A 12,357-nucleotide genomic window follows, 5' to 3' on the forward strand; every position below is an offset into this window, starting at 1 on the left:
CACCACAAAAAGGCTCATGTAAACGGGACTCATGATCAGCACGGCGGCGCTGAACACAACGCTGCCGTTGCTGACCAGGACTCCAACCACCATCAGTTCATTGGGGACCAAGTTCCTAGTGGGCACAGCGGTCCCCTGGTGGTCCGACCACCTGAGTCGTAATGTAGGGGTCAGACCGCCTGGAGTGTGGTGGTCCGACCGTCACTGCAGCTTCGGCGGTACTAGGACAGCCAATGTCGTAATCGGGCCCTAATTCTTTCCTCGGGCAGACATTAATACAAAGCTTGTTGGGTGGTCTTAGATGAGCAGCTATGCTCCTGGTCGACTGACCGAATAAAGGCAAGCTAGATAGGACATAGGACACTGTTAAATAAATCATTGTACCTCTGCTTTTCTTACCAACCTGTAAACAAATCCTGCCTACACTGTCTTTGAAAGATTCTCCTGAAACACCAGCCTTTCTTCCTCCTTAGGTTATGTAGGTTTATTTTAAAATTAGAGACTACAAATTAAGTTTTCTGGGAACAACACAAGGAAAACATCTAGCATGGACGACTGGTGATTTCAATTGAAGAACTGGTAGGAGCTGACAAAAAGAGAGAATGCACTATTAGCAAAAAAAAGCAAGGTGATATGTTAGAGTCCAGCATATTGTTCTATATTTTAGAAATAACACTACACTTTGAAAAGCTCCAAGTTTCACATTCAAATTAAAACGTTTGTATTTTTTGTTTGCTAATAAAATTAAGTATTTTATAATTTGTGTATTTGCTTGATGTATACTTAATGTCTCTATTTTAATGTATTGTTTTGAGCTTCAGATTGTTAAAATTACTTAGGATGGGGCCCCTGACTTCTATTAGTGAGTCACTGTTGAGGTAGATTGTTAAAATTATTTAGGATGGGGTCCCTGACTTCTATTAATGAGTCACTGATGAGCTAGGTTGTTAAAATTACTTAGGATGGGGACACTGACTTCTATTAGTGAGTCACTGATGATCCACATAAATCAGAAGCACTACGTTAGTAAAAGAAACACCTATTAGTTTACTTATTAACGAAGATGCAAATCTGTGGTGACAGGGTTATATGAACACCAAAATGTAATTGTGGAAATATCTGGTGGAAAAATCTGTGGAAATAGGGCTATACTAACTCAACTATAACTGAACTTGAATGTGCCTGGGATTGCAGATCATTTCAGTAATGTGTACTTTTTTCCTTCGGTAGGTCTCAACCTATGACATCACACCAAGGTACACCATCATTACCTATGCCACAGAAACAAAGACATTAGTTGACCTGGAAGATGATGCAGCCAATGATGCTTCCAAGGTCATTGAAAAGCTGCAAGAATTTGATTACAGTGGTGAGTTGTTGACACAGTTCTCTCATGATGCTTCATGCAGAACCGAATTAATGAGTGCAAAGGCCAATGCTATACAAAGTGCCCTAAAGGCTAAGGTTGGATGTGCACCTGTTTTCTGCTCACATGAGGCCCTTTGGTATTGCAGATGGGGCTGCAGATGCTTGCACAGCCCCTTCTGAATTGCAGATCACGCCGGCTGCACACCTGTAGCGCTGGCATGATCCTAAAGGGGTGTTCCCTCATTTGCATGGGGTGTGACTGCATACAAATGAGGGAATGCTTTGTTCTACACCTATGCCATATTATAGACGTGGGTTCAGAAGTAAAGGAGCTTTAAGGAAGTGCACTGACTGTGCACCACAAAGAGAGTGCCCCTTGAAAGGAGGGGCCCGCAGGCATACTGCTGCAGATGAGTGCATTCACCTGCTGCACAATCCTGCAGAGGGATCTCTGCCCCCTTTGTAATGCAGGCCAAGTTGTGCATACAAAGAGAAAGGCAGCTTCAAATATCTAGTCTGCCGATCACTAAAAGGAAGCACCACATTAACTGTAATAAAGTGCACTTACCTGGTGTGCACACGGCATACCATGTTAAGGGCATGCCGCGGCACAAACCAGCCCAGTGTGCCTTATATATAATATGTATGCCTAGTGTGCCTAGGAGGAAGAAGGATTGCATCAATGTGAAAGAGTAATTTAGGTTACAAAAGTGCCAGTTGGCGGCTTGTCAGTTCTGGCTTCATAGCCATCTACTCCTTGTATAATGAGGCTTGAGTTTTTATTGTGTCTTGATTGTGGTGTAGACCTCATGGTTAGGCACATGGTCACAAAAGGTCACTAGTGCTGCTTTACTTTTGGTATGGTGTGCAAAAATGAACCCGGAGGCGTGGAACGGTAGACCTTATACCACTGTGCAAGTGAGAACACTATCTGTGTGTCTAAGAGCTCTCAATGCTCCCACTGTTGTTGTTTGGAGATCAGAGTCACCTGGTTATATCAGCTAGAGTCATTTCATTGGCATCACCGTGTGTACTGATCAGTTCCCATAACTGTATTTGCCTTCAAAAAATACCAAGAAAATGAGGAGTATATAGGTGAGACTATCCAGTTTATTAGTTGAGCACATCCTAGTTTTGAAGGACATGTCTGACCCTGTTTGGAGGGCCATGGGGCAAACGGGGGCTACTGGGCCTCAGCTGTGGAGCCTGGGGCCATGGACCTCTGATATCCTGTGTTACTTCCTACTATGCTTCTGCACAGTGGGCCAAGTAAAAACCCCTTCAGCACTTGACTTTTGGTGGGAGCGATCACAAACTTCTCGGGGATGGAGTGTAGGTGGCGTTTAAGCTCAGAACTCAACAACTACCAAACATAGGGCCTGATTACAACTTTGGGGTGTGTTAATCCATCCCAAATGTGACGGATATACCACCAGCCGTATTACGAGTTCCATAGGATATAATGGACTCGTAATACGGCTGGTGGTATATCCGTCACATTTGGGACGGATTAACACCTTCCTCCAAAGTTGTAATCAGGCCCTAGTGCTTTACTTAGAAAAGAAAAGTACTTTATTATGCACATTTAAAACTGAATACCACCCAGGTTATATTGGCAGATAAAATAAAATACACTGGTGCTTGAACTACAGTGCATTGGGGTTCTCCCCATCCCTCCACTTTACTACTATGTTGCTGGGCAACATGAGATTCAAGATAGTTAGGTAATAGAGAGATGGGGCAGTAGTTCTTTAGTACTGCTGGGTTGTCTCCAAGTATTTTTCTAATAGAGGTAGCACTGTGGCATTTTTAAAATCATCAGTAACTATTCCCAACTTCAAAGAGGAATTTAATAGGTGATTAAGGAGGCTTCACTGAGGCCGGGACAATAGCCTCCGTAACACTGGTCATACAAGATCTCAAGGGAGACTGATTTTATTTTGGTCAACAGGTGCTGTAAAGATTCTTGGTTTAGCGGGGTAAAGGTGGCTAATGTTATGTGATCTTGTTTCTTCTCTTCTAACTTCTCAACCCTAATCTTAGTGCTGTCTACGATGCCCTCTTCAATTGACCTTATCTTTTCTATAAAGAACCTATTCAGATCATTGCAGCGTTCTTGAGAAATTGTTAAAGATTGACTAATTCTGTCCGTAGACCAATGGCTGTGCATGACCTTAAAGGTTTAAAGGAACCCTTTTGGAATAACAGGTGATCGTCACTTGTGTAATCAATTTGACAATGGCCGCTATCATTCTCCTCATCAATCTTACCCCATTCCCTGCTAGAAATGAAATCAGCTGTTTATTATATTTTCGAGGAGTTAATAATTCCATCTCAATAGTGTGGTGTGGTGATCAAGCAGCCACATGGTTCTGTAGTGCTGTTTTGGCATTTAAGGCTTGTATCAAGTTTATTAGCCAAGTTATTAAAATCTCCTACAATAATCAACTTATTATGAGTGAAAGCAACTCATATAATATGCAGGTGGGTGGACAACAAGGAAAGCAAAGGACATATTACCAGACACTAAGTTAAAGAAGAGAAGATCCTTGTCCTTGATTGACTCAATCGGCAACTTAGTGATCACTAACTATTGTTTTACTATTGTTGCCACTCTTTCCCCGTTCTAACTAGGGGTGGTTTGTATTCAGTATAATATATCCCTCTGGGATAACCGCCAAAAGCAATAGGGTTTAAGTGTCTGTTAGCCATGTTTCCACTAGCAACAGAACGTCAGTTTGATTGGAGTGCAGTCGGGCGTACATTTCAAGACTATGCTTCATCAGTGATCTGGTATTTAAATTGCATCTCTTCAGACTGTTGTTAGTGTCCTGTCTAATAATGGTGCATTGTTGGTCTACAATGCCTTTCTCTTTGGTGCTTTAAATAACTTCTTTGGTTGAATATGCCCGTAAACCGGCATTATGGCTTGCCTCTGATCCTGGCTGGGTGTGGACAGGCACAGATGGATTGTCTTTGGCACACACAGTGTACGCATCTGCACAGAGAGCCTACTTATAAACCCTCCCTAGAATATCGGGAGTGCTAACCGCTACAAGGTGGAAATCCACTACCTGTTTCCCTTGTGCTTCTTGCCCAAATTTTAAACACAGTTAAAATTCAAAGTCCGTGTTCTCACTGCAGCCAGCGGTGAAACCAACAACGGATGTCTCCAGTCAATGCTGCTTATAGGAGGAGACATGTCAGTTGCAAGAGCAGTCCTTGGTCTGGATAGACCACAACAGGACTGGGCAGCAGGGACAGCTGCCTTCAGTCCTTTGGTGAACACTGGTCATCAGTGGGCCCCACAGGAGGTGCTAAACTAGATGCCAGTGATACGTAGCAGAATTTGTTTCCATGTGAATGATGATCACTCCGGCACAATGATACTACCTGGGCGTACTTCCGGAATGCTGTGGCAGTGACTGGCACAAGCACAGCTCTTGGGCATGATGGTAAAGTCTATCACAGTTCTTGGTCATCCAGTCATGCAGGAGAAGTACATCACAGACAGAGTTCTTGATGATAGTGACAAAGCCTGTCATGGGTTCAGTTTTTTATGGTGATAAGTTTGGCTACAGTCATTCTTCTTGTACAGTGGCAGGATTGCTTCCAGTGGCGCAATTCCCTCTTGGAACTGCGATTCTGGAGAGACTCTGCCGACCATAAGTAGGGCTGACAGATCACTCTCTGCAGTTTTCCTTCTTCTAATAGACCCTCTCAACGGTGGAGCATTACTGCTTCTGGCACTTCCTGGACAGTCACATCTCTTGCAGGTTTGGCAGGCTCTTTCCCTCTCTCAGCAGGCAGACTGACTAATACATGCTTCCTGTAGAGGAACAGCTTCTTTCATCAATTCTAAACCAGGTGTTGTCTCTTCACCTCTAGGGATCTGCATGTCATGCAGAGGACAACACAGGCTGCCCAGCTGTCTCTTGCATACTCTGCATAGCACTCCCTTCCTTGGTCAAAGAGAACTTGGACCTGGAACAATGAGTGGGTCAGTGGCTCCCATGTTCATATAGTCAAAGTAGAGCAGATGTGAATCAACTGTCTGCACTTTCAGAACAAGTTTGGCTGGTTCTTCTTCCTAATGGAATGTCTAAAGGAACCTTGCCTCTTCTGTCCCACTTCAGTGTCTAGGTTTCCTCCGTCCAGCTTCAGGAATGTCAGTAATACAATTCCACTGTCTGGGAAGACAACCTTACCTTCATCCTGTGCACAAGAACAGGCAGGGGCTTACAAAATGAAACCCTCAGGCTTCGAGTTCTATGGCTCATTCACACTTTCAGTACATGTACCAGAGTGGCCATATACATAAACACACATAACATATATGTGCGTGTTAGGACCTGGGTAATGTATCGAAGCAGAACTTTACATGAGTGGGCCAGTAGGTATCCACTCTAGTGACACAGATAAAAATGTTGGGTAACAAGTATGGGTTCCCAAAACAAGTTATGCTGCCAAAATTACTTTACATGCTAAAACCAGGACAAGGACAGTAGCCCACTATCAGTAAAATGAGGGAGGGCACGCTTGGTGTTCCCCTCCAGGTGACAGGACAGGTGCAAGACCTCACTTGCGTCAAGGAAAATGCTCAGGCCTCTTTGCACACACTATATTAGTGCAGAAGAAGGGCCAGAATCTAAAACAAAGATATCAGATACTCACAGTTGGGCACTCAAGGGAGGGGATCACGACTATATGGCACACAGGGGACATTCCCATCCCAATAGGACATCTTTGCCCTGAAGCACACACATTAATAATTGTTGTTATGATGCACTGACTATTCCTCAAAACAGGATTAAAATGCACCTCAGGTCTGCTCATAACTTATACCTGGGGTGGCACTTTGATGCACTGTCAAAATTAACCCAAAAAAATCCCTAGCATGTTTTTATATATCAGATATGGTCCTTCCTATTTGTCTTATTTCTTATCTAGACATTTGGAGGAATCACTCAACAATTGCCAGTTCCAGTCCTCAGTCTTTTGGTGAGCATTTTTTTATCACCATGTTGTACACTACTTACTATAGGTTAAAGTGTACCAAACCGCAGGGGTGTGGAATTCTTCTAGCCCAACGCCCAGGACATATTGTCTGGGGTCAAGGGTGACACGTTTTAATGTTTTTTTGCCACTGTGGCAAGTAGGCCCATCCCCCTGCAGCACAAACCCTTTGGCTGCCGGTTACAGTACCACATTATGGATCAGGGAAGGGAATTGGCTGCAGTTAAGGTAACACTTGTGTCTATATATTAATGCTGTTCAAATCTGTATTTATGGTTCATCAATTCAAAGTCTTTATTATTAGGGTGAGCTCTCTAAAGAGATGTTGTAATCTCACTGCTGATAGTGGTTCCAGTATAAAAATGTGTACCCACATTTTCAAAGTTTAACAATATGAGGCTACGTATAATGCTCCCAGGACGCTCTCTGATTTGATGCAAAAATTTGCAGAAGCTTGAAATAAAGACTGGTGATTCTTTGCTTTCAGAATAAAATGTTCACAAAAATGCTAGTAAGAAAAAGAACGTTTGCTAAACTACTTTGAAATGTAGGTGGCATTTCTTTAAAGCATCATTTAATAAAATATGCTGATGCATGCTGGTATTTCTGAAAAAAAATCTTAATGGAAAAATCAGTGTAACCAGTTCCAAAAAGAGTATGGGAAAGCATTGGCAAAGCCAATAGGTCTGACATTAATGGTCTGCGTTTTGGTTTTGTCAATGCGTGTTTTGTTTTGAGATGGGTTTTATATAACTTTATGGTTGTGGGAGCTGCTGGACCCTCACCATTATAACAAACATTGGCAAAAGGCAAAATTATTTTTGGTCTTAAAAACCGCACCTTGCCACTGTAGCTCAGGGCACTGCACAAAACTATTTTATGGGCCAATACACTCTTTGTGAATGAGTAGAATGCAGTCACTCACAGTGATACAATTGATAAACAGAGAGGGAGAGAGAATTTTAATACAAAAAAAGATCTTGGATAGCCAATTAGGGGCCCAATTCATGAAGAAAATCACAAAAATGCACACATAATATATGTCCTAGCATTAGTGCAGATTTTATGCTTTCATGAATTCACACTTTACAGAAGTAGGTCAGGAAATTGTACTCCTAGAAAATATTTGTGAAGCGTATTTTAGCACAAGTAAATATACATGGGTAGAGTTGCTCAAGCGAAAATTCTGTTGGACGTTTACGAGTTCACTTTCCCTCCAACCACTTTTTCCCAAACCTGGAGTAAGTTATACTTCTGCTCGTGTAAGGAGTAAATTTCCAACCTTTCTGTGTATGGGAAAAGATTAGAGAAGAGCTGGTGAAAACCCCTAAACCATGCATGTTAGTAAGTTTGCACAGACTCAAATGGACATTCCAACCCTAGAACTATTGCTTACCCCTATCTACAGCCTCAGGATGTAAATCTTCTGAAAGGAGTCAAAATAAGGAAGTTGATAGAATTCAAGCCCTACTACAGTATGAGCCCTGGCATGATCAGCGAGTCTATTGTCAGAGCTCTTATAAAATGAGATTGCTGCCATAATTAGTCTCTGCACTACATGGCACCAAAGGGACAAGTGCGTTTTGTTACAGTACAAGTAGATTTATGAAGCAACCTGTTCCATGGACAAGTAGATATTTTATGGAATTCCACACCGCTGCAAACCCAAATGATTGTTATCATGTTCAGTGATGAGAAAGTCTTTCTTAACTTTCAACAGGTCAATCAGAGGTTATTTAATTAAAAGGGGTACATCCCTTGTTTATATATGACTAGTTCAGTGGATAGATCTCTCTCTGTTCAACAAACTAAGCACACTGAAGAGCTAGAACAGTGGTTCCCAACCTGTAGTCCGGGAACCCCTGGGGGTCTGCGAAGCCCTGGGGGTTAGAAAACTTGATAAAATGTACATATTAGGTCCCCAGCTTTTAGTAATAACTCAGTGGGGGTTCCCAAGATTCCAATAACGATTCAGTGGGGTCCCCGGGTTCCAGTAATGATAAAGTGGGGGTCCACAGAAGTCAAAAGGTTGGGAACCAGTGAGCTAGAAGCATCTCCTATCATTCAATACTCAAACCAAACCACACCTCTACATAAAAATGTTTATTTACTGGGAAGTGGAAATTAGTCATGCTTGCAATTTGGTCTTCTTTGAAGAAGTGCTTTCAGTTTTGAGTTAACTCTTGATACCTCCGCTAAAACTCACAATGTACCTGGACAAAGATTCCACCTTAGATTTTTTATTTTTTTGCTATTGAGTTTGGAGATGATTTAAGTGCTCTCTAAAAAGCTGTGCTACGGAAAAACATTTGACATAAGAGAACACCAAGGACATCATGAAGCATTGTGTAGGACCAGATTGAGCTGACAAGCCTGGGGCTAGTTTGTATAATAATGGCTCATTTGGGAGTGGTGATGGAGAACATTTCATTTAAATTTTACCCAATTACAACATGTTCCTGAGGTCAGACCATTGGGTCTGCCTACCAAGAGATCCTTCCCTCGAAAGTAAAGAAGGTGGGCACACTATCTCTTAAGACAGCAAGATTCTACTGAGTCTGCCACCAGCAAGTGCTACCAGTTCAACGACAATGAGGGAAAACCATTCAATAGAAGGTCAACAGGATTGGAGTACCTACAATATCTCTGAGGATTTGGACTTTGGAGATGATGATCTGGGAACATCACTGCAGCCAGCACCCAGTACCAAGTTTCTTCACTTGACATCCAAAACCTTGGAATACAAAACTGCCCTAAGCAGGGTACAGCCCTGCAACACTCAATAGATCACTCACCTGAGGATTGGCCTTAAGAGAAGTCTCAACTCCTTACAAGGAAACAGCCTCATAAACAGCCTTATCTGAGTTGTCACCTCAGAAAAGGGGGGACCCCTGCACTTGCAGTCAATGGCCACTGTACTCCATGAAGAAAGTCTATGTTTGAAGAACAATGCTGATTTAGGAGGAGGCTTGGCATTGAGACAAGTCTTAGACTTGAAATTAACATTTGCTTTGAGTAGACCCTCCATAGCCCTCACTGCCAAAAAGATTTAGACACTGAGCAAAATCTTGATGCTTAGCAATGTTTCAAATCTGTAACTAGCTCACAAATGTGACCCACTTCAGTAAGTCATTCCTCTATTGAAGCAACTAAACTACATGACAACACCTGATCTCTAGAATGCCTACTTCCACATTCAAATACATTTAGTGCATAATCAACACATAAAGTATGTGGCAAGTGTAACAGATTACCACTTCAAAGTCCTACCTTTAACCAAATGACTAGCTGTACTAGCAAATATGCATCACAAACAAATACAAGTCTATCTCTATGCAGTTGATTGGCTAATAAAGGGGACACCTCACTTGAAGTGTCTCACCAACACACAGCAGTTTGCCTTCTCCATCAAGTATAAAATTATCACATATGCATCCTCAAGAGTTTCAGACATTTATTGGCACTACACTCAATTTAGTGATGGGCAATGCTCATTCTATAATAGAGTGAGTCATGGACTGTCAGAGAAGGTGTCCTCTTTACCAGACATCCAGTTCTCTGACAGTGAGAATGAAGATGTAAGGAATGACCGTGTTATGCATTGTGTTGGACCCCAGTGCTACACATGTGCCTACTGTTGGAATGTCTAGCCAGATGCTGGTCACAAGAGACAGGAAATTGGGAGGATTTAGTGTTTTTAGAGTACAAGGTTTAAAACAGGGTTTCACCAATGTTCTGGGTCAGTGGTCCCCTCTGGAGAGCTTTTGCCACATCAGTGTTTTAGAGATCTCAGGGCATTTTGTGACCATCATGTACTATGAACACACTTGTCACAACTGTCCGGGATGGCCCAAGTAATCTGGCATTGGTTGCTGCACCATCAAATACACTTACTGGTGGAGTAAGCATTGCCAATCTCCTAAGAGACTGTTTAAGGAGATGCATGTATAAGAGATCAACTCCCAGATTTCAGATTAGTACTTCTACCAGTGGGGAGTCCATCTATAGATCTGTTTACTATGCAGACAATCATCAACTGCCAAAATGTCTCCACAAGGTCTCCACATGTCCAGTCTCTTGGAATGTGCTATGGATGGACCTTTCCAGGACATCTGCATAAGGTTTTCAACTGGCTTTCAACAATCTCTTATGCCATGTGCAAAATAATGCAAGCACTGACGACATTCATTAACATTGTTCAAACACAGGTACATGGACCATTGAACTTTCTTTTCTAGGCGATGTACATGCGTTCACATCAAAGGCTTCCTTTATGTCCAAATGTGCTCAATCTGCATCAATGCCAATTGCTCAATCCCAATCCTAAATCCTTCAATCCAATTATTTGGTACCTGAGTTCTTAAAATATAGATGCCTGCAAATCTCAAAGGAAGCTAGGTAAAGCCTATCACTAGAGCATGTATGTAGCTAAATGGGTTTGTCACATATTAAAATACTCACAATATAAACCCTCTAGTGGTTCAGCATTTTTCTTTCTACTTCTGCACTATGAAAAGGCCAGATTGGCATACACATCAAAGTGTTAAACTAGCTGCAAACGCAGCATATCTTCAAAAGTCTATTTTTTCATACCCATAAAGGATTTTATGGAAGTTGTGTGTAAGCAAAAGTGGCATCTCCCTCTGTGGTTCCCTATGTGGTTCCAGCTCCAAAGTAAGACCTCGCTCCACTGCTTACGAGACTGATTTGCACACCATTTAAGCTGCACCATTCTTGGCCTCTTTGATTCCTCTCCTGGAAAATGATTTTCTTGGTTGCCATCAGTTCTCTTCTGAGATCAAACTTGCTCTGTCACTTAAAGAGCTATTCATATATTCATGTACATTCATAAGGACAGTGTAGCTCTATGAAGGCATCCTCGCTGTCAGTCAATCTATTGTTTTACCACTTTCATGCTAACCCTAGTGCACATTCGACCCATGGTAAACTACCATTAGCAATCATATGTGAGGCTGCTACTTGGTTCATGCTGTTACTAAAAATGATTGTGTCTGCTAAGTGGAGGACTTGAATAATATGCATCACCATTTTTGCAACAATTCTGTGCATGTTACTGTATTTCAGGCTTTCACTTGCTGGTACCCTGAGCTCTGTGCAGATGATAACAATAATTACAAACCTGACCAAACATTCCACACCTAATTTGCCTGTACATTAAAAAACAAGCACAAAATTTGATTGCTTCTGTTTTCTGCATTACCTCTGAACTCCAGATGAACTCTCCAACTAGGGCTCTCTTTAGGATGAGGGAATGTAAAGAAATGGCTCCCTGTTGCAGTTACCCCCCACTTTTTGCCTGATACTGATGCTGACTTGACTGAGAAGTGTGCTGGGACCCTGCTAACCAGGCCCCAGCACCAGTGTTCCTTCACCTAAAATGTACCATTGTATCCACAATTGGCACACCCTGGCATTCAGATAAGTCCCTTGTAACTGGTACTTCTAGTACCAAGGGCCCTGATGCCAAGAAAGGTCTCTAAGGGCTGCAGCATGTCTTATGCCACCCTAGAGACCCCTCACTCAGCACAGACACACTGCTTACAAGCCTGTGTGTGCTAGTGAGAACAAAATGAGTAAGTCGACATGGCACTCCCCTCAGGGTGCCATGCCAGCCTCTCACTGCCTATGCAGTATAGGTAAGACACCCCTCTAGCAGGCCTTACAGCCCTAAGGCAGGGTGCACTATACCATAGGTGAGGGTACCAGTGCATGAGCACTGTGCCCCTACCGTGTCTAAACAAAACCTTAGACATTGTAAGTGCAGGGTAGCCATAAGAGTATATGGTCTGGGAGTCTGTTTTACACGAACTCCACAGCACCATAATGGCTACACTGAAAACTGGGAAGTTTGGTATCAAACTTCTCAGCACAATAAATGCACACTGAAGCCAGTGTACATTTTATTGTAAAATACACCACAGAGGGCACCTTAGAGGTGCCCCCTGAAACTTA

At 42.5% G+C, this 12,357-nt stretch overlaps 1 protein-coding gene across 1 annotated transcript in view; it reads left to right on the plus strand.

The window, feature by feature from the left end:
* LOC138299143 (complement factor B-like) overlaps positions 1–12,357 on the plus strand; it is a 196,360-nt gene that overhangs the window by 56,241 nt on the left and 127,762 nt on the right. Inside the window, exon 7 of the mRNA XM_069237202.1 lies at positions 1,231–1,369. Coding sequence (XP_069093303.1) covers positions 1,231–1,369 — 139 coding nt within the window. The remainder of the gene's footprint in view (positions 1–1,230; positions 1,370–12,357) is intronic.

The sequence above is a fragment of the Pleurodeles waltl genome, chromosome 6, assembly GCF_031143425.1.
Source record: "Pleurodeles waltl isolate 20211129_DDA chromosome 6, aPleWal1.hap1.20221129, whole genome shotgun sequence".
NCBI lineage: Eukaryota > Metazoa > Chordata > Amphibia > Caudata > Salamandridae > Pleurodeles > Pleurodeles waltl.